This window comes from Syngnathus scovelli, chromosome 16, assembly GCF_024217435.2.
Source record: "Syngnathus scovelli strain Florida chromosome 16, RoL_Ssco_1.2, whole genome shotgun sequence".
NCBI lineage: Eukaryota > Metazoa > Chordata > Actinopteri > Syngnathiformes > Syngnathidae > Syngnathus > Syngnathus scovelli.
Window position 1 is genome coordinate 3,067,281 of NC_090862.1, and position 22,196 is coordinate 3,089,476.

The 22,196-nt window shown below is 43.2% G+C and overlaps 1 protein-coding gene across 4 annotated transcripts in view; it reads right to left on the reverse strand.

Annotated features, from left to right (window-relative positions):
• Positions 1 to 1,127: 1,127 nt before the first annotated feature.
• The window catches only part of LOC125984088 (glutamate receptor, ionotropic, N-methyl D-aspartate 2B, genome duplicate a), a 65,282-nt gene continuing 44,213 nt past the window's right edge, over positions 1,128 to 22,196 (reverse strand). For all 4 annotated transcript variants that reach the window (XM_049745919.2, XM_049745918.2, XM_049745922.2 and 1 more), the window contains exons 8-17: positions 20,879 to 20,993; positions 19,421 to 19,629; positions 19,085 to 19,256; positions 15,706 to 15,859; positions 15,159 to 15,284; positions 13,360 to 13,589; positions 13,121 to 13,281; positions 12,665 to 12,852; positions 10,457 to 10,695; positions 1,128 to 8,135 (exon numbers count right to left, since the gene is read on the reverse strand). In XM_049745919.2, coding sequence (XP_049601876.1) covers positions 5,919 to 8,135; positions 10,457 to 10,695; positions 12,665 to 12,852; positions 13,121 to 13,281; positions 13,360 to 13,589; positions 15,159 to 15,284; positions 15,706 to 15,859; positions 19,085 to 19,256; positions 19,421 to 19,629; positions 20,879 to 20,993 — 3,811 coding nt within the window. In that variant the 3' untranslated portion in view covers positions 1,128 to 5,918. The remainder of the gene's footprint in view (positions 8,136 to 10,456; positions 10,696 to 12,664; positions 12,853 to 13,120; positions 13,282 to 13,359; positions 13,590 to 15,158; positions 15,285 to 15,705; positions 15,860 to 19,084; positions 19,257 to 19,420; positions 19,630 to 20,878; positions 20,994 to 22,196) is intronic.

Consider the following 22,196-nt stretch of genomic DNA (forward strand, 5'->3'; position numbering starts at 1 on the left):
AATGAAGAAGCAGATTGTCACAGATTTCCTCTAACTTGACAAAAGATGATTATTGGATGGAATTTATCGGACAATTATTATATTCTTGGTTTCGTAATTTTAAAAATGGGTCCTCAGTGAGGGCTCAGCATGCAAGCGGAAGCAGAATGACAGACAACTCATCTTGCACGAACACCGAGCGGCTATTTCAGTGCAGCCAATCCCAGAGCGTCTCGGACGTGAAAAATACGCGGCCTGATCTGCTTCGTGATTCAGGTTTTTGACTAGAGGTGGATTCAAAATGGCACGAGGTCAAAGCGGCGTCACGAAAAGCGCTAATTACTCACACTTTGCATCTTCGCTAAGCTTCAAAGATGACTAATGAACATCTGGTGTTTTCACATCCTGCTTAAAAAGGGATTTTGAACACTCGTCAGCTTTGATTGACTCTGGAATGTTTGGCTTGTATTCTTTATGGAGCTCCCTGCTTATTATTCATACATTTAAATATATTTGCAAGTGCTACAAGTGAAATACTTGTGGCAACAGAATAAACGTCCTTCTCAATGTCATGTGGAGAAGACTGGAAGGTTTGCATCCTTCTGATTTTTCAACTTGACATTATCTCAACATCCTCAGCCTAAGATAGGAGCAGGAATATTCCTGTTGCCGAGCAAGGAGAAGGCAAGAGCAGCATGAGAGCAACTCCGAGTGGCCTGGATGGCATCACACAAAGCTTTGTGGAGTGCCAGCAGCAATGTGGATGGTGGAGGGGATGGACCCAGACCCACCCGCTCCACCATATGGCCATGTTTCTCTTGCACGCCGCTCCTCTGCTCATCTATTAGTGAGTACAAATTAGCTTAATGTTAATTCCATTGACATGCTAACATTTAGCAATCACTAATTTTACAAACCTGATATCCGAACACAAATGGTGCAACAACACATTTAGACTAACAAATATAACAAGCATTGATACTCACCGGCATTTATTCTTTATCCTTGTGAAGTGTTCTCCTTAAAGGGGAGGAATTAAGAATGGCTTTCCCGTTCTATGAGGAAAAAGTGATTTGAGATACAACCATGGTCACGGAACAAATGAAACTTGCATCTCAAGACAATAAGCTTAAAAAGACTCCGCACCATTTGCATGAAACTTATAGCATTTTATTATTAATACTCAACACATTTTGTTCATGTACAAAGAGAAAGAATAGTCTTATTTAATTAAGCACTTATAATTGTAGGTGTTTATCCTTATTAGAAGTACCATAATAATGCATTTTTGCAGTTTTTGCCATGACATGATTAATTTTTATTGAGATTACTTTGATTCCATAGAAAAAAGTTAATGTATTCTCTAATAGTATTTACACAACCTGTACAATATTTTTTATGCGTGTAATTTCCGTGATCATGATGTAAACATATTGGCATTATTTCAAAGGGCCACAACGAGAAAATTGTGGCCAAGAGCAAATTGAGTGTATAGAATTATGTATACAATTGATCATATTTTACATTTTGTCCAGACACAGTAAATTGAATCAGGTCGTGTATCTTTACTTGGAAATGAGTACTTTTGTAAACTCACTCCCCCCCCCCCCCCCCCCCCCCCCCATGTGAAATACATTTAGTAGCAACCCCTTCTGCCACTTTTAGAAATTAGGACGATGGAGAAACAGAGCAGTTTTATCATTAATAAAAATGATATGCATTTGTATAAATTAGCACGCACACCCCCACACAAACAACGTTAGCAAAGATATTCTGAAAAAAAAACTTGGGAGGACAACATTAGTATGATGTAAAACTAGTATCACAGTTTAAGTCTTCCTGGCTGCATGTGATGAAATCCGGTGCTAAACACCGAGGTGCTTTTTACAAATACGGCTGACAAAGATCATTCCGAACAATCCCGTCCCAAAACATATTTTAACTGACGCCTGTCATCCGCTTGTCAGCTGGGGGGGGGGGGGGGGGGGGGGGTGAGATTTACATCCGCCAGCTCCAGGATGTTCCCGTAACTCAAAGCTAGCTCAACCTTGTGTTGTTAAAAAATAAAAAGGTGACACAGTGTTTTTTTTTTTCTTAACAGGAACCCTCTTAAAATGTTTCGGCATGATTGTGTGCAGAGAAGCCAGCCTGGGACCAATTTGGGTTGAAGGGAAACAAAAAGTGCTCAATGATGATGGTGTGTGTGTGTTTGTGTGTGTGTGTATCCTGACTTTCCTAACAATAGCCGTAGACGAGCCCTCACTAGCCTTTCATGGCAACGGCACAAAGGTGACTTTGTTTGGTCATGGGCCTATTGCAAATAAGGAGGAGAGATGCATTGTAATGTGGAAAAAACTTTTTAGGCCACCACCAAATTTGTTGTACTGTCCATCCTTCCATTTTGGAGGGGGGGGGGGGGGGGGGGGGGGGGGAGATGCATTTAGCGTCTATTTAGTTAGCTAGCTAACTAGCTAATGGCAGGTCATGTATTCATGCTTGTGTTTTTGTCTTGACACAAATGTAATAATAACAATAATAACTTAAATTTACAGAATAACATGATTAAAATGATATAAAACATCTTCGCAATCAGTAATGGCTTTAAGATAGCAACAGTTTAAAAGTTTAGGTTTCAAGAATTAAAAAAAAAATATTGCCCATCTGTCTCATGCATAGCCTGCTAAATAAACCAGATTTGATTTCCTTACAGAATTATGAAAACAAATTTAATGATGGTCTAAGAATTTTGTGCAATACAATTATGCACAGCCCATGTACTGTATATTTTCGATTTATTAATCAAGTGTCGAAATCAAATGGGGAAAAAAAAATAAATCCAACTCCCAAGCATGAGTTCATAGTGTCTACTAACCTGAGCTCAAATAAATCAACAGTTGATTTTTGCCAAGCAAAAAAAAAAGCAAATGCTTTTGATAAGGGGTTGCACCAATGCATTTCAATTTCAAATCAATCCCTTTTCCACGTTATTGTGCCGAAAATTCTCAGCGACATTAACAGCATCAGTGTGCACTTGTGTGTTCTACACACATACACAAATTTATATACATACATCTTTCTTTACCACAGTGATATCTATCCCAATGATAAAGAGGGAACAGGATAGGCCGGGCCCACGATGGCTCTAAATTCTGTGTGCAATCACCATTAAAGCCCAGCTTAAAAAAAAATGACCCCCCCCCCCCCCCCCTTTCCTCCCCCGAACAGAACACAATGATTTCGTAAGATCTGAACAAGGATCGCTGCCTAAAATGAAAGCACACAATATGCTGCTTCTATCTTCAAATATCATACATGTAACATTGTATTATAGAAACGTGTCGAGCGAGAAAAAGCATGAAGTCTAGCTCAGCTTCAAAAGAGAGAATCTAACACAAGTCAAGGGAAACTTAAAACTAAATTGTCCCTCATTAATATCACCAGACGTGTACACCTACGCTAAATTATCAATTCCTCAAACACTTGAGCGAACATATGAAAAAAAAGTCGAAACCTTAACGTAATCCAATATATTAAATCGGTAAACTATCGTAACACGAGTGTAAAACAAAGAGGTTGACTTCCATCGCTTAAAATGAGTAATGGTGTTTCTGCACATTTTTATCCGTCTAATTTTTATTTATTTTATTTTTTTTAAATCAGTTTAATTCTTAAATTGCTGTAAAACTTGATGGAAAGTTACATCCTGTCTGTCTGTTTACTGTACAAAGTGAAAAGAGGTTCTGAATATACTATTTACAAGTAAAAGCTTAAACATACTAATGCCGACTCGGATGCCATCGTCAAAGTGTTACTTATTTTCTCGAGATTCCTACTTGCTTCTCAGATAACACTTGATCTGAAAATGTGTACATATAAAAATTCCAGAGATCTCAGTCTATTTATTCAGAGTCATGGTCGTATGGGTGGTGTATTGATTTAAGGCTAACAACTATCAATCTCACGATTACATTGTTATCTGTGAATTTATGAATAGTAATCAGCAAATCTGTGCAGGGAGGAAAAAAAAAAAAAAATGCTGTTATCATTAAATTGTGACTTGCATCATCCAACTCACGCAACACACACTCACCTATAACAGCGGTGCATTTAGATGAGGTTATAAGATAGATGTCAGCACTCTGCACACTCGGGCAGCTCCAATCTTGGCCGAGCACTCCTGCGCAATTTCTTGCAGCCCTTGAACTTCTGACACCGCCAGCTAATTGAAGATCAAACTTTTAAATAGCTCATATTTTTTTTGTATTCTGTACAGTAAGATGAGTCATTAGCAGACAGCTCCTGTGAAGTGGGAAGGTGTGTGTGTGTGTGATGGGGGATGATAAGGCATGTCTACTGAGTGCCTGAACCTACAACAGGTAAAGGTCCTGTGCAATAATGAGGCTTCGCCAGCTTTAAGAAATAGAAAAACAAAAAAAAAAATTATCTACATCAATCAAAGCTGATACCTCAGCGACCGTTCTTCTGCTCAACGTATTATGACTATCATTGATTTCCCCCCTCAGTTTAAAATTTTGCCATCCGGGCCCACAAACGCGACAGATGTTGGGACACTAGTGAGAGGCCAAACGGGTGGTGACTATTACCATGTAACCTGAATCAAAAAAGAAGCGAAGTAGAAAGGCCGCCGTGCTGTGAAGTGGGCCACTGCCAGACAGTGTGGGACATCCTGAATAGAACTGGCGTACAGGTTCATAAAATCATTTTTACGAAGTTATAAAACTCTGCAGCATCTTGTATCTAAACCACTGCCAGGCGGATTCTCCAACCGCTTGTAATTTTTTTTTTTTTTTTTTACTGCAGTTTTTTGTCCTACGTGAAGAGAACACCAAGTAATGGCGCCGTTGCGTGACCATGTGAACAGGAGGACACTTCCATTGGAGACCATTAAGGCACGTCCTTTTCTCTCAGCTTCTGCAGCTTTCAGGCTCTCAACAACATCTCAAAACAAAGTATGAGTCTTTAAGATCCTTTTTTTTCCCGTAAGGAGAAAATATGTACTGTGAAGTAAAACGTCCTACAGGTAACTAAAGAGTTCAGTCTTTGCTGGCTTGGAGGTTGAAGAACCCGGCCAGTACTCAAACGGGGATGGAATATCACACCAATTAAAAATAAAGCATTTAAAAAAAAAAAAATTATAAGCAGTGTTAACACAATCATTGTTGTTATTCACAATGTTATTAATATTATTGTTGATCTTATACCCTGTTTTTTTTTCTTTCGAGAAGAATATCATCATTCATGATTGTATTTCTTTTGGTGTCGGGGGAGGACGAGGAAAAGGGAGGAGAACAAAAGTTTAAGAGGAGTGTGAGGGGGGGGGGGGGACAAGTCATCCGTGTTGCCACTCCATCAAGGCGACAATGTCTTCTTGGAGCCCAGATGGGCCGCTCGCTAGCTCCGCCCGCCCGCCCGCCGATCTCGCAGTCTTCCCTCGTAAGCGCTCAGCGGGAGCTCTCGGGCTGCCGTCGAATCTCACCAGAGCTCACACGTCCGATATCAAATTAAGATGAGCGATAATGGCCGACCGCGGCTTCACCGGTGGATGAAATGCGAGGCTTGAGTTGAGTGCATTTTCCCAGTTTTTGTTTTTCTAAACTGCGACTGGACATAAAAGTAGAGTAGCTTTGGCCATTTGTGAGAGAGGGGTCACGCCCCTCCCCCCCGTCTCACCAAAGGTGTCCTGATTTTTAGTGTTTACCAAGATTTGCTTGCAAAATATAGAATTTTCTATTACTCAAGTTTGCATCCTGTTTCTGACACCACGTTTGGCTCTCGCCTTGCTTATCTTAAAGTCCAGTCTCAGTATGGGATAGAGATGCAGTGTGTGTGTGGACAGTGTCTTTAAAAACATCCCTGATCTCCTAACACACCTAACACAACTCTATTCCACGCCAAATCCCAAATCCAGTCTCGGTCTCTCACACGTCCGATTCGATACTGGAGAGTTTCTCGTAGACGTGGCCGTTGCTTCCGTTGAAAGGTCGCGGCGGGCCAACCCCCAGCATGGAGCCGTGGTGGTTGAGTCCACCCAGGCTGAGTTCTTTCGGGAACCGCGGGGACACGTTGGACATTGGCGCGGCGGATGGCGGCAGATAAGACGTGGTGCTCAACTGGCTTCTGAAGTCACTTCGGCTGTTTTTGGCAACCTGTTGCTGCTGCTGTTGCTTTTTCATGTAATATTGTTTGGCTCCGTGCATCAGACATTGATCGTCATCAAACGTGGGTATAAAGGGGTTCTGGTTTACCCGGTCCGGATAAAGCGATTTGGATAAAGAGAATGCCGCCCCGCCGCCACCTTCCATCAAAGACCTGTCCCTGTCTCTCATGTCTCTCTCTCCCACGGAGCGACGATGGAGGCCCTCGCCTCCTCGGAACAGCCCCCCGAATCGGCCGTCACCTCCATAAAACGAAGGGTCCCGGTCTCTTTCCCGTTCCCTCTCGGAACCCCCGTGACGCTCAAATATGTGCGCAAAGGGGCTCGTGCCCTCCATGTAGCGCTCCTTTTCCTTCAAGCTAACGCTTCGGGGAGGTGGTAGCATGCCTCCCATACCCGGAGCACCCATCCCACCAACTCCTCCCATACCTCCCATCATGCTCCCCATGCCGCCCGAGTCGTCCTTCTGAAGGTCAACAAAGGCGTCATAGGAATGCTGCCGCCTGAGTGGCTTGCCGAATCCGCCGCCCTTCCTCCTCTGCTGGGCTTGCGATGGCGGCTGGGAGATTGGAGCCCCACCTTTCCCTCCACCAATCTGTTCCAAGAGGTGGTTGTTGTCCTCGCTGATGTCGTAGAGGTTTCCCGTCTTTTTGCAGCCCTCGCAGCGCATACAGGTCGCTGAGCTCGGGCGGCTGCTTCCTCCGCCCCCTGAGGAGCCGCAGCTCATACCGCCACCGTAGCCTCCGTGCATGGACATCTGCTTCATTCCTCCTCCGGACCGACAGTTCCTGCACTCCCATTCTCCGCCCGCCAAGCCAGATCCACCGCCACTTTTTGAGTCCGACTTTTTGGGTTTGCCCTTGAGGAAGTCCTCCACCGGAACCAGAGAAGTGCAAGTTGGTACTCCGCCGTCCCTATTTCCAGTGCCCTCAGTCAGATCGACATGTTCCCATTGAGGGACGCCCTCTTTTGGACGGAATTGGTCCAAATAAAAGTCCCTCACGCTCTCCTTCTCTCTGAAGAGATAGTTTGTGTCGTTATTCCCTCCTCGCTTCCGTTCCGATGGCAAAGGTGGCGGTGAGGCCGAGCGATGGTTGTGGTAGTGGTGGTGGCTTATGTGGTACGGCTTTCTCCTGTAGCCCAGCTCGATCTCATCCAGCTCACGTCTGGACTTGGCAGAGGCCGGCCTCTTTTTCAAGCTATCGCGGTATTGTTTGCGCTTCTTGGCGTTTCCTTCCAGGTTCCCGTAGGTCACCGTGTGCGTGGAAATATCAGAGACATCCGATCGTATATTCCCATCATCGTCCCCTCTCCCTCCGCAGTAAGTCGGACCGGGGATGTAAGTCGAACTGGAGGCTCCTCCCTTGAACGAAAACTTCCCGTACAAGTCAGGAAGGCCACTCTTAAATCCTTGGCCTGAGGGCGGAGTCTGTCCGGACAGAAGGTCAAACTTGCTCATGTTTCTGTGGGTCAGCGCCGAGCAGGGTTGGGTGGTGAAAATGGGCGGCACCCCGCCTCCGAGGCTGTCGCAGTCAAACATGCCGCCCTCCAGGGAACTGGCACTGCCCAAACTATGGGGCCTGTTGGCAGGTGGTCCACTGAGCCCAAGTGTGGAACCGTGATGGTGCAGGTAGTGGTCCTGGTACAGATTACTATCCTTCATATGGACGTTACCAAACGTCCTCTCCACCTCACTGATGTAATCGCTGAACATGTTATCATCCGGTAAGTACGGCGGCTTGCAGTCCGAATGTCCCGCCAGGCTGCGTCTGTGTTCCGAGATGTCGTAAACGGAGGATTCGCGTCGAATGAAGTCCAGAGCGCTGTGCGGCGAGCCGTTCACCCCGGAGGCCATGTTCTTGGCCGTGCGTAACAGGCGCAAGATGTTGGAATGAGTGTTGTTCATGGTAGCCGACGGCGAGTTCAACGCCGAGCTGCTTTTCTCTTCGATCTGCACGCCGTGAATACAGCTGTAGATACCCTGCGTGGCGAAAGAAGCGGCATTAGCGAGGGAAAGGAGACGATGACAAAAAGAGAAACGGTTTTATTTGCGTCCGCTGATGCACCGTACGAACGAACGTATAGGAAAGCAAAGCAGGCTCGACAGTAAGGGCACATATCAATTGCACGGAATGATTTTAGTCAGGGCAAACATAAATAAAGCTTGGAAGAAAGTCCTCTAGTAAAGCGGATACATCAGGCTAGAAGTCAAAGGTCACATGGCTTTTGAATGCTCTATTTTTTCCCCACTTCCTCTTATGTACGACCCGGCTTCAATCAGATACATTTGAAAATCCGACACTAACCTCACTAACAATCATTGCGAAGCTCGGTGTGAAAGCTCTTATGCACACAAATTGGCATCATTAGCGCACGCTAGCAAATGTCTGAGATGTTAATACGGATGAAATCAAATCTTTGAAATCACAGGTTTCATATGCGGCAGCTGCTCTTTGACAAAATGGACTACTTTGCTGCCGGCCCTTTTATTAAAGTAGCTGATTATTTGGTAGGCTCGGCAAATAGCAATAACAGTGATCTTTTTTTTTTTTTTTCTTCTCGAGGGGATCACGGTAAAATCTATAAGTGATTAAGCTGGTACAGAGAGGCAGGAAATCAACAAATAACTAGCTGCTCCCTGTGTACAAGTGCATATAAAGTGCCGACGAGCACAAGATCATAATTTGCTTGATACACGATGCAAATGAAGGACGACAGGAGGGAAAAAGGGAGTAATTAACAACCCTAATATATTTATTGTTCTAAATTCCCGAATCGATATTTTTCATTAATTTCCAGGTTGGGGACTCGAGGAACAGGTAGCCTGCGGGAACAGGCTAGCAAAGGCGCTAACCGACCATGAAGTCATGTGACGTCCACCAAGGGTGACTCATTTTCTCCACGCCCAAACTCAAATGTTAATTGCAGCAATAATAATAACATTTATTGGATTAAGCTGTGAAATTAGAAAAGCAGACGGGAAAAAAAGAAAAGAGTCAATAGAAAGGACACAATAGGTTACGCGAAAATAAAAAGGTATAATTTCCACTGTCAGCTGTTTTACTAGGATGGCGATTTGCATATGCAAATGAATCGCTCAATGAATTTTTTCCCCCTGAATGTTTACATACAAATGATCTGGCTGCGTGTGTGGACTTTCATTTAGGTAGCAGCAGAAATGGAGGTAATTTGGGTCAAAAGAGAGCAATCAGCGAATGTTACGGGGAAACGTAATGGCCCTCACATCGCGATTGTTCCCGTGGAAATGTTAATGCGGCAATCGTAAAAACAAGTGCGCCCAACAGCCTGCGCGTAGAAATTTAATACAATGTCACCTGACATGTTCGCAGATGACATTTTATGTTCAGTCTACTAAAAAGTCGTGTCAGGCAGAAATGATTTGTTCAATGTTATTAAAGAGGATGTTAACAACATGAGTAGAATTTAATGAGAAACAATTCAGCGTGAAATTCTGCAATTAAAAAAGGAGAGCAGGAAATATTGGCGCTACTAATTCGACTATACAGTGATTTTTTTTTTTTTTCTTGGTGAAATTTTCCCTTCGAAATATGGCACCATTTTAAAGAAGAATTTATTGCGAAGAAATATTGGTATAAAACTAATAAGATATTTTCCTTACTTTTGTGCCGTTTTGTTGGTTTAAAAACATAAATAACGAAATATGAGAAACCGGGATTGTTTTTCTGCGGCCCCGGTGCCATAGCAGCATATCAACGAGAAGGAGCGAGCCGCCGCCGCCGCCGCCGCTCGTGGACCTCCGCCGTAAATTATCCACGTGCGTTTTTTAGCCTGCAGCACTTCACCTTCAGAGGCACGCGGTGAATTACACCGCAGCCGTGTCAAAACTATTGGAATGCAAATCAAACACCTCGGGTGACTTTGCGATCGAGTAATCCACCTTCGACTAATTTTGAGTGATTTATTGATTTGGTCTCAATAGTTTGACAATATTTCATTTATGGATACCAGAATGGTCTTAGTAAAAAAAAAGAAAGATTATATTAAGCCAATCAAATTTTAGGGGGCCTAAGGTAGAGCCCTGGGGATTAACTGGTGTAAAGATGCAGCTATTTAAGGATGGGCTTGTTTGTATTGAGTACACACTATATGGTAATTTGCTGACATTTTCTTGTCACTTTTTTTGGGATGAATAATGAATTAATAATGAATATTATGCTAACCTTTTTTGCATATAGGTCACACTTTCATTCCTGGGAATTTTAGAAGTTTGGTGAAAGATATATACAATTCCTTGATGAGGATGAAAAGTGTTAATCTCACCCTGCTGACGGAAAAGACAAGGCCAGGACGACCCGAGCAGACACCCATGAAGCAGAACCTCAGCTGCCAATAGAACCAGTGTTCGCAGATGAATGTGATGAGCGACAGTGCCATGGCGGCCCCCAGCATGTAGAAGACCCCCGCCATGTTGTCCACGTCCAGCTGGCTGGACATCACCTCATTCTTCTCGTGGTGGCAGATTCCCGTCAGCCACAGGGACTCCAGTTCCTCCATCTCACCTGGATGTGGTGAAACGATGGAGAAGAGGGGAAAGAAGAAAATGGAGGGAGGAAGGGAGGGCAACAACAAGGAGGAAAGGGGGGGGATCAAGATCAAACAGTCAGTTTGGGCCATGGCGCAATGATAAGCGGGGAATAGTTTTATAATTCATGAGGGAATGTGTGCGTGTGTGTGTCCGTGTGTGTGTGTGTGTTTTAAGTGGCAAGCAGAAGGGATGTGATGCAATAACATGATGCCTGTTAGAGGACACCAGGGAAGAAGAGAATGATGCAACAGAAGAGGAGCGGGGGGGGGAAAAAAGATGGCAGGAATATTTGGCTAAATTCTAAACTAACATTTGTCTGCTTTCTGGATGATATAGGATTTAAATAAGTAAATAAATAAATAAATAGTCGCATGTATTTTAAATAAATAAACACACAAATAAATTCATATAAATAAATAAATATATACATAAATAAATAAACATGTATTTATAAAGCCCGTAATCACAGAAATATCTCCACGTGTCTGATCTTTTTCTAGGCCAACAGGAGGGGAAGCAAGTGGGGGTGAGGCGTTGCAATGTCACATTGAAATCCAGAGCAAAGGGGAGACACGGCCGATTGGTTCTTGTCGTACTTTTGAAAGACATTGTTCAAACACACAAGAACAAGCTCGTAGTACAACAAAAGGAAAAAAAATAAAATATTTGCCAGGTATTTTAAATAGTCAAATGTGTCGCTCTTGTTTTAGGGTGATAAAAATAAAATCAACGCTCTTTTGTCATGTTGAAAGCGATGACCCAAATTCACACACACGAACAAACCTGGAAACCCAAACGCATGCAGGGTCGAAATACACCGGGAGCGATGCTGGCAACGCTAACTGGGACGCACGATAGCCGGCCCCGGAGGGTCTATGGTTCAGGAGCTGACATGATGGATGTTTTAGTGAATTTAGAAAAAACAAAAAACTAATTTAAACTATTACTGACACCATTACGAAAACATTTAAAACCGATTTTTTATTTTTTCAATCATCCTGATTGTCTGCAAGTCAATTAAATTTTTCCTCATCATCTTATATCGCCTTACCTTTACTTTTATGATCCATTGTGATAAAGGTTTGTAATATTAACGCCGATTTTATGATTCATTTTATTATTTCGTTGTAGTTCACCAACCCGACATGTGTGTCTTTATAAAAGATTGTTTACTAAAAGGCTTAAGACACTTCTGAGTGGGTTCAATTTCCACTTTGTCTTTATGTACTCTGTGATTGACTGGCAACCTTTACAAGGTGCGGCTGGCCTTTTGCCTGAGGTCGGCCGGAATAGGCTACAGCTCTTTATGACCCGGTCCAAGCTAAGCAGTATAGTAAATGGATGGCTGCTAGGCTCCAAATATGTCCAATCCCCTGAAAACAGGGACTGAACTCAACCCACAATTAAATCGAATTTTCCTCCCTTTAGTCATTTCAAATCATAAACTATAATCCCCAAATGAGCAACCTCCGTCGGGTTACGAGTAGCAAAAAGATGTCGTCGAAAACCAAATAATACTGCGAGCTGCGTTTTGCGCACAACCCAAAAACAATGCAGCAGCGTCGGGCAGACGGCTATAAATCCGACGTCACCTCTGAGTTGTGCTGAGGGGAGACGATAAATCCAAAAAAGACGTTTGATGTGTGATCACAATGAGCTAACGCTATCTCGCTTTTGAAACATTTAGAGAGTATTGGCTTGCAGTCATTCCAAGGTGTTAGGAGGTTTAATTTCCCTCAAGAGCTGTCTGAATCCTTCCTTCCTTACGGGGTCCGCCATAATCGTCTTATTTGAAAATTCAATGTGAGCGGATCGTTCAATAAATCAGAGCCTCCACGTGAACAATCTGCTCTCTTCGCTTATGATGTAAGGCGGATTGCCCTTGGTCCGGCTCAGCGCATTGAGATGCGGACGGAAAACAGATGAGCGCCGCCGTGTCTCACCGTCTCCAAAGAGCTGCAAGATGGCCAGGTCCACGTGTCTCTTCCAGAGCGACTCCTTCTGGATAGCGATGCCGTAGCCGGTGGTGGCGAAGATGTAACCGCTGCCGATGGTCACCAGTTTGCAGCCCTCGTCTCTGCCGGCCATGTAATTCAGCACGGCCGCGTCATAAATGAAAGCGTCTAGTTTGCTAATGAAAAAAAAGAAGCAGCGGAAGAGAGATAGGGTTAGACTTAATTAGCACTTAGGAGCAAGACATCGCAGCTACAACATTCCAATTAACCTGCTAAATAGCACTAAGCTGGTGATAAGTGGAATAGACTTCCAGACAGTTTGCCATGGCTGAAGCGGCACACAGTGTGGTGAGAAGAAAAAAAAAAACATTAAGTACAAAATTAAAGTGGAAAAAGGGGGCGGGTTAGGAATTGGTCACAATATTAGGTACACCAAGGTCTCACCCGGCTTTGAGGCTCTGAAGAGCCTCGTTGACATTTCTCTGATGAAACTTGGTCATGTAAGAGTGCATCTCGGGATAGTTGTTCCTTATGTTTCTCTCCGTGCTCCCGTTCGGGACCGTGCCGAACCGAAAGGGAGGCGAGAAGTCGTTGGGGCTTTGGAACTAAAGACGGAAAGCGGAACATGTGGAATTCTTCACGAGGAGCAAATGAGAAAGACGAAAGTTAGACGACCGGCTTACCTTTTTGTCCGAGAGTCCCGTTACCTGGTCCACGTATTCCTCCTGGATCATGAAGGCAGCCAAGTTGGCAGTGTAGGAGGCCAGGAAGATGACAGCAAAGAAGGCCCACACTGATACCATGATCTTGCTGGTGGTACCTTTGGGGTTCTGCACCGGCACAGAGTTGTTGAAGACCAGACCCCACAGCAACCAGATGGCTTTGCCGATGGTGAAGGATGGACCGTGCGGCTCTGAGGTCAAATACAGCCAACAATTACGGTTTTCTGAAGTTCGGTCACTGTATAACTTTTTGGGTCGTCACACCAGAGTATGATACATCAGTGTGATGTTTCCTTAGCTTAATGCTAATAATGCTAACAATAATAATAGTAGGAATTAATGCTAATAATGCCAACAATAATAAAAAAAATAATTTAAAAAAATAATAATAATAGTAGGAATTAATACTAATAATGCCAACAACAATAAAAAAATAACAATAATAATAATAATAATAATAACATTTTATAGTCTTTTATGTTTGTTAAGTTTGCCAAGCCAAACTACAGTCAACATTAAAATGTGTTAAGAATAATTTTGTCCACAGTGTCCAGCGGCAACATAATATAAAAATCAGCTTGAGTAGATAAAACCCAAGTACGATATGTCTGGTACAGTTCCCCGAATTATCGTCATTTGCACGAATTGAGTGACATGTCCATTTATTATGACACACTATCAACTCTATGGCGATTATGATCACGAATTGTGGCGTAATGAATAAACTATTTAATTAGTTCTGACTCATGAACTGAGAGCAGACTGTCTCCCTCTACTCATTATGGAGTGATATAGCAGTTGGATTGTAATGTCTGGGTGAGGAAGTGTGAACACGAGCGTGTGTGTGTGTGTGTGTGAGAGGGAGAGAGGGGACATGACAAGGAGGCAGACAGTATTCGTGCCCTCCATGTGGGTTTGCATTGTGATGTTGGGGGGGGGGGCTTTGTCCATGGACAAACAGACTTTGTTGTGCCAAATGTTCTCTTTTGTAAAGTTTGTGAGAGAGTCAGTTACATAAGTGGAGTGGAGACTATGCAATCTGCAGCCATTGATATCCAGTATTGTTGTTTGGAGTCCTTTGTGTCCAAACTTCGATCTGTGTGATTCTAAACTCCTTTGGTGCAACATGCAGATAAAAAAAGGATGAGAACATCCTTACGTTATGCTGAAGTTGGACTGGAAAGAAGAGCGAGACAGATGTCTAAATATAGCCATGTGAGGTGGCCTCGCGGCTTGGAAGATCTGACACAAAACTAGCCCCCCTTTCGCTGTCAGTGCGAAGAGGAATTTTTAAGCAGCATGGAAATGTATGCAAATAACTTGCAAATGGACTGTGCGGAGGTAAGAGCACTGACGCCGCCGCGTTGAAAGCGGAGCACACAACACCTGTAAATGATGAAAAGGGCAAACGTGAAGGAGGAAGAGAAGGGGGGATGAAATAAGCAAGGGCTGCTGGTCTCCGTGTGGAGGCGGACTTTGATATTTTTGCGCATGTCTCTAGCTCTCTGTACAAAATATAATGAATCACTTTTAATACTTATGTTATTTATTTACTTATTTTATTTTAATGATGTATATATATATTTTTATTAATATTATTTTTTTTATTTCATTTAATTTCATTTTTATACATTTTATTGGCGCTACTGTATTGTAATTGACGGCCGCTAAAAATGAACCATTCAAAACACGCTAAGTGTCTCCAAGCGATGCAAACCGGCACATCTTTGTGCATGTTGATTTTGGGGGCGGAGCCTCACCTCTGCCGTCAGCCAGACAGCGGTTGTAGCCCACGGGGCTGAAGTACTCAAAAATGAACACGGCAAATGCTGACACCAGCAAGAGCATCACGAACATCATCACCCACACATCCGCGCTGAAGGGCTCTGGAGGGCAAGCCGGCAAAAAGAGAGAGAAAGAGAGAAGAGGGGAAGATGAAGGGAGTCGAGTGAGAGGATGGGTTGAGGGAGGAGGTTTGGACCCACGGTGATAAGAAAAAAAGACACCAAAGGGAGGTCGTGGGGAGCCAGAAATTTGAGGGGTGATGTTGAGAAGTGAAGGGGAGAGTGTGAGAGAATGAAAGAAAAAAAAAAAGCGAAAAAGGAGATATGCAAGTATGGTGTGCCAGATTGAGAAAAGGAAGGACGAGTAGGAGAAATGAGTGGGAAGAGAAGGTCAGAGTGCAAGAAGAACAACACATGAATAAACTGGAATATAATATTTGAGTAAATGCATTGCTACGTCCGGTAGTTTGATGACAATATCCAGAACAGAGAAGGACAAAATAAAAATAATAATATTGCTCACCTAAGAAGGCAGAAGGTGAAACGGTGCCGTTGCTACGGGAGACCATGACACTGATGCCGGTCTCGATGAATGGGACGGAGAAGTCGATGACCTCTGACCTTTCCTCGTTGATGGTCAAGGAACCGACGGCCATGTGGGCATTTTTTAACACCACCTGGACAATAGAGGATGGAGACTTTTTTTGGTTCCGGATTTCAGACTTTATCGACTCGATATTTTGCATTTGGAAAAAAGTCTCATGGCACATAAACAAAGAAAAATGTCACAACAAATGGATACACAGGTTAATTATGTAACCTCAGCTATCTAGTGGAAGAGCATTTAATGGTTTCTGCCTGTCACTACGCATCGCTGGCATAGATTTATCGCATCAATTAAGTAGAATTGGATAATTTGCCGTGGCACACCTGATGATCTCTCATGGCACATTACAGTAATGTGTCACGGCACGCTGGTTGCCATCGAACACATGAACGTCTGTATAAATTAGGTCCAGGGAAAGTGGAAAAGAGGTGAGGACGTTGGAAGGCATATGGATCAAAACGGTCAGCTCAAGAAATTAGAACTTAATTTCACAAATTGCCTGTATAAAATATAAATCAGTCAGTTGTACTATAATAAAATCATAATGTACTAATAATCAACATTTTTTAAATCATATTTTGATAATATATAAAATATATATATATTGGTTTTATCTGTGGTGTCATTATTTAAAAAAATGATTTTAATACAAAAAATAAATTGTCTGTGGTGTCATTAAAAAAAAAAAAATCATGCCTGTTGTCGACGCTTCTGTTATTACCCCTGGAGATGAAAGATGTTCAATGATGTAATATATCAGGGGTAACTATTAGGTTTTTAGAGCTTAGACCTTGCAATCAGAGCGTAATAACAGCCGTCTAGACATCGATCACGCCACTGATATCCAGCAACCGCACAGAGCGAGTCGGCTTTAAATAAAAAAACCAAACCTGGCTTCAATGCTAAAAATGAAAAAAATAAAATGCGGTTGGTGCGTAAAGTGTCATTTCTGAATCCAACATAGGATGTTTATTCTTCTTTTTGCATTGGTTAAGATCTCCACTGCATCTTAATGAGATCTGATTGGCCCTCTAAAATAGACCAATCAAATTGTTGTTCTTATTTTGGCTCTCCTCAAATTGTTAGTAATGAAATATCTGTAATTAACAATTATAGTAGAGGGAGGTGGACTCTCTTATTGCCCACCAGGGGAGGAGAGGAGGAAAAAAGTAGGTTATCACATTAGGTCAGAACTGCATCCCAATACCTGTCCTACTTCTCCGTAAAGGTATTATATTTAGCCCCCAATTTGTGTTAAAGTGGCCTGAGACTATGGAGTTAATAAAGTGTGCATGAGTCAAAGCTCCAGCGTGCGCAAAGAGAGTTTGTGTGCTTGTGCATGAGTGAGTCACGACTGAACCTTTGTTCCCCACCTGTGAAGCGGACGCTCACAGGCAGAAAGACAATCGACTCGGCCGTAGCCATCCCGGTTGACGCCGTTTGTGAGTGTGTAGCGGCGAGTGTGTATTTGCAGACTTATTTGTCGGGAGGAAGCGCATGTCCACCTGTGTGCCTAAACGCGTGAACGTCACCCCAGGGGAGAAGAAGAAGCCCGTGCAGTAGTGTACTCACTTCCCCTCTCTCTTTCTCTCTTTCCGTTTGCTCTCTCCATCTCCCTCCTACGACATGTTCTCTCCGTGTTATGAAAGTGACCCATGTGGGTGTTATTGAGAATGAGTGAGCGAGGATGGGAGTTTGTGCGAGCGTCTCAGCTGGTGTGTATCTTGGGTGGCCTAACTCATTATCTTATTGCCAAGAAGATTCGAGATGAAAAGTATGAATGGTAATGTAATCTCTGACACTTGCTGAAGTGAAGAAAAACTAGAAGCAATTATTGCACGCCTCCAACCACTCCCCCCCTCCCCCTTCTCATTTTGATCTATTGTCTTATGAAAGTGTGACAAATTGTGTAAAAGGCCTTAAGTGATCTCGGAAAGTGTTGAAGAGCGTGCTGAGGCACGTCCCTAAATGTGTGCATGTGTGTGAGGAGCAGTCCAGATCTCAGTCCATTAAGAGTTTGAAATCTACTGTCATTTTGGCGACTTTCCAAGTGGAGAAGGACGAAGATAGTTGACATCGGCCAGGAGATGCAACAGCATGGTGTGCATGTGGTAAAAAAATAATAATAATAGAATAAAAATAAAAAGATATTTTTAAAATCTGCGTAAATGCAAATTTACCCAAGAAAAACTGAGAATATCCAAGGATCAACTGTGATTTTAAGTTGTAATATTACCATTCACCACTAGGTGGCAAACATGGCTTAGGTGCATTTATACCAGGTCTTATACTGCTCTGCATTACATGAGCGAGCAAAAATATTTTTCTGTGGCTTTTTTTTAATGATATTTACCTGACTAATACCTCAATAATGATCAAATTAGATTTTTATGAAAAAAAAAAATTAGATTAGGATAATGCATCTTATACATGCATTAGGAAAAATATAAATTGCTCATCTCTGGCTTATATGCTTTCGTGTGTGTGCGCTTATGTGTGTATGCGGGAGAGCAAAATAGCGAGTTTGACAAATGGCGCCTCCCCCCCGATCCTAATGACCATTTATCGGTGAGGCTAGGAAGACGACAGCACATTATGACGCTTTTAGCAAGGGTGATGGCGTTTATTACAGGTGAGCACACTTATAGCTCGGTGCACACTAAAGACAGCAGCCGGCCCAGCAGGGTAACTTAAATGGCTTTATATAATCGACTAAATGGGTCACTTTAATATAAATTGAATAGCAGGGGGGGGGGGGGGGGGGGGGTGGACACATTGTCAACGGTGCCTTGTGAAGGTTATGCAGACTTGTGATGAGACACAGCTCCGTTTTCAACCTGTGACCTTTGAGCCGCTATTGATCTGCTTACTTTTTCCTTCGTTACCAAACGACAGCAAAAGTGCATCTCGCTGTAGCGGGTTGATGTACGAGAACTGACAGCGAGCTTTGACCGGGACCGGGGTCTATTATGGGATGTTAAGAGCCCACTGACCGAATGGCTTTAGGCGGCTCAAAATTGAAGGTATGAAAACAAATTTCCATGAGGAAATTCATCCTTTTGACGGCAAAGCTAAATATAGAAGAGTTCATTTGGCCTTTGGGAAGAAAGGCAGACACTTTTTTTTTTTTTTTTCCTTCACCTTCGCCCACACGTACATAATTGCAATTCTGGCCAGGTTTATTCAAACTAAAACAATGTCCGTACATTTCCGAGCAGGAAGGGCATTTTGGAATAAATAAATAAAAATCAGTGCTGGAGCTTTTCTCATAAAGCTGGAATCATAAACTCCTTACCTCTCCCACCATGCCGTTCCACGTTCCATTAATCTTCTTGCCGTGCTTGCCGTTGGTAACCAGATACAAGTCGTAAGTGAACTTGACTGACTTGGCGATCTTCTTTAAGATGTCAATGCAGAAACCTTTGCAGCATCTCTTGATGTAAATCCCCGACTCCTTGGTCTGATTCCTGCATATGTAGATGAAATTAGAATGATTTCCATTGCCTTCAGGCAAATGATGTTGTAATTAAACGGAGCAGAGTGGAGATTATTTAACCTAATTACAATTTTAGCATTAAATAAGCTCTATGTGAGCAAATCATTCATTCGGGCGATCATTGAAACATCTCACAATGTTTTGATTTGTTTGCGGCAGGGCACGGTGTTCCTCATGCAAGTCCCGCTCAGCGGGTCCACGTCCTCCACGATGACGAAAGGAGCCTCCTCCAGCGTCACGATGGACAGGTGGTCATCTTCCCTGGTTGCAATCCCACCGTAGAGTTCGTAGCGAGGCCACACGTGGTACTTCATCGACAGGGAACCGTTTTCCCATTTGCCTACCTGTAAGGCGAAAAAATTAAAAACGGCGATTTAAATTGAGAAGCAACGAATGCCGAGAGAGAAAATGGATGGAGTGGGGGAGTCACATGACCAGCTGGCCATGGAGCTCATTCAGATGCAAACTGCTGCCTCCTCTGTGGAGGGAGGAGGGTCCAGCTGTACGGCTGAAGGACCGGGCCAAGCTCTCGTGGCTCTCCTCCAACCAAGAGTCATCAATTAGTCCATTTCCCCAGTTGCCGGTCACATGACGGCACTCTGCTGATGCCGGTTCCTTCAAGTGTACTTATGGAGAAGGAACCGGCTTCGGATCGTCCAATGAGAGGCCACGCGATGGGAATCGTAACAGGAACGACGGCACCGGGTTGTAGAGTCATCAATGCACTGCGGGGAACTTGGCATGAACTTCGCTGAACATGAGTCAGAGTAATGTAGACAAAGACGCAGATGGGGCGCTGAACATGACTGGACACTCTTCACACTCATTCAGAAGGTGCCAGAAAGGACGCTTGTAAGAGCTCGGAACTCATTAGGATCCACAAAAGCAGTTCAGATGGGAGTCAAGCTGAGAATTAAACATGAGTGAAAACGAGAGGGGGGGGGGGGGGTGGGGTGAAGACAGCGGAGACTGATCAGAGGACAGAATATAGATCGGAGGGGTAGAAGACGGAGAAATACAAAGAATGGAGAAGAGGAAGAGTCGTAGAAGTCAGCTATGAGGAGGAGGGTTCATTTTAGGATGTGACAGCCACATCTGGATTTTCTCCATCAGTTAGACATTTTTCTTTATTATTTTATGATTATAATTCAATTTGCACAGCTCGAAGATTTGTTGAAAATTAAAAAAAAAAAAGTCAGGGGCCTTTAAGTTGGTCATTACTTTTCTTTTCAAAACACCCTAAAAATAAAAAATGAAATGACATAAAAGTGACGGGGATGGGGGTTGCTAATTAGCAGCTTTGGCAAATATTCATTCAGAAGCTCCACTTCGGAGCGTGTGCCGCATGCAGCGTGCTGCTCAAAGGCACCTTGACCAATCTGATCATATCTAATCAGTATGGCGCCTGGAAAGCTTTGGGCTTAAAACGCTTGAAAACTCCAAAACGTGATGATGAGCGAATCAGATCTTTGTCTCTGCATCAGCCGCTCCAATCACTAAACTAACTCACTTTCTGTCTCATAATTAGACCACAGGAGCATTTAAGTTTGTCTATTTGCTTTTGCAAATTTAAAAAGTCCACGCCAAACTTACCCTGTCCCACTGTCTGTCCTTATTGAGCAGAATGATGACCAGCTTGGGGTGCATCTGGTAGCCATCTTCACTGAACGACAGATTTCGGCCCTCAAACGTCACATTCATTAGGTACCTGAGTGTAAAAAAAAACAAATTTTATTATTATTATTATTTGAGTGCATTTTACAAACTCAACCGACAACTCATTCAAGACGTCAAAGATATTAACTGGGTCGGCAGTGAATGAGTTAATTAAAAAGCCGCATCCACAGTGGGAGAGTACAAAAAAAAAAAAAAACACTGATAGAGAAGCAGCAGTTCCATCACACAAGGGGAAACAAATGTCAAGAACACAAAATGTACCCAACAAAAAAAAAAAAAACACAAATTGATGGTTGTCACACATTCCTCCCTACCCTTTATTTATCTCCCATTCTTTTTTTTTTCCTGAATGCATCAGCAGGTTGCATCGCGTCACACGCCTAGTGATGTCACACTATTTACGTAAGCGAAAAAGCTAATCGCCATCCTGATTTCACACCCCGCTTGAAAAGCACAAGCCAGACGAGGATTTACTGTCCCACATTGTACCGTGACAAGCTGAACTCAACTTGAGCTCGCTGGAGTTGAGGTCTGCTCAGGGACATCTGAATTGCACGCCAAAAAATATACAAATATAATTTTTTTTTACAGTTTCTACTAACAGATCCTCAAATTAACACCAAAAAAATCCCTCACCGGAATGAAGAATGCGCATCTATGTGCTTTGCAGTATGTCTGCTTCTGTCAGTGTGTGTGTTTGTGTAGTGGAGGAGCAGAAAGCCAGCATTGTTCCTGTCAGGTGAAATAATTTCAGCTCCACACACACACTCACGTTGCGATTATAGTGAACGTGTGTGGGTGTGTGTAAGAGTGTGTACATGGGAACATTTGTCTCAACACACACAGCCACACACACTCCTTTTGAAAGTGTGTCCTTACATGACAACCGGAATGTGCTCAAGCATGGAGTCGAAAACTCTAACGGTTCCTCGGAGAGATATAAACAGGCAAAAAAAAAAAAAAAACACTCTTTCTGGATTCTTTCGCTCTTCACCCTTTACTCTCGGTCTCGCCAACCCTCCTCTGTGACAGTTTCCATGGAAACGTTCTACCTCATAACCATGGCGACCGTATATACTGTATGTAGATGAAATATGGACGAGAGGAGAAAAAAAAATCAATCCATCCATCCTACGTATCGAGATTAGATTTACAGACTGGAATGTTTTAGCCAATCATCCGGCAATTATGCTAATGCTAGCATATTTATTTGATTTCCCTGTATTAATAATTG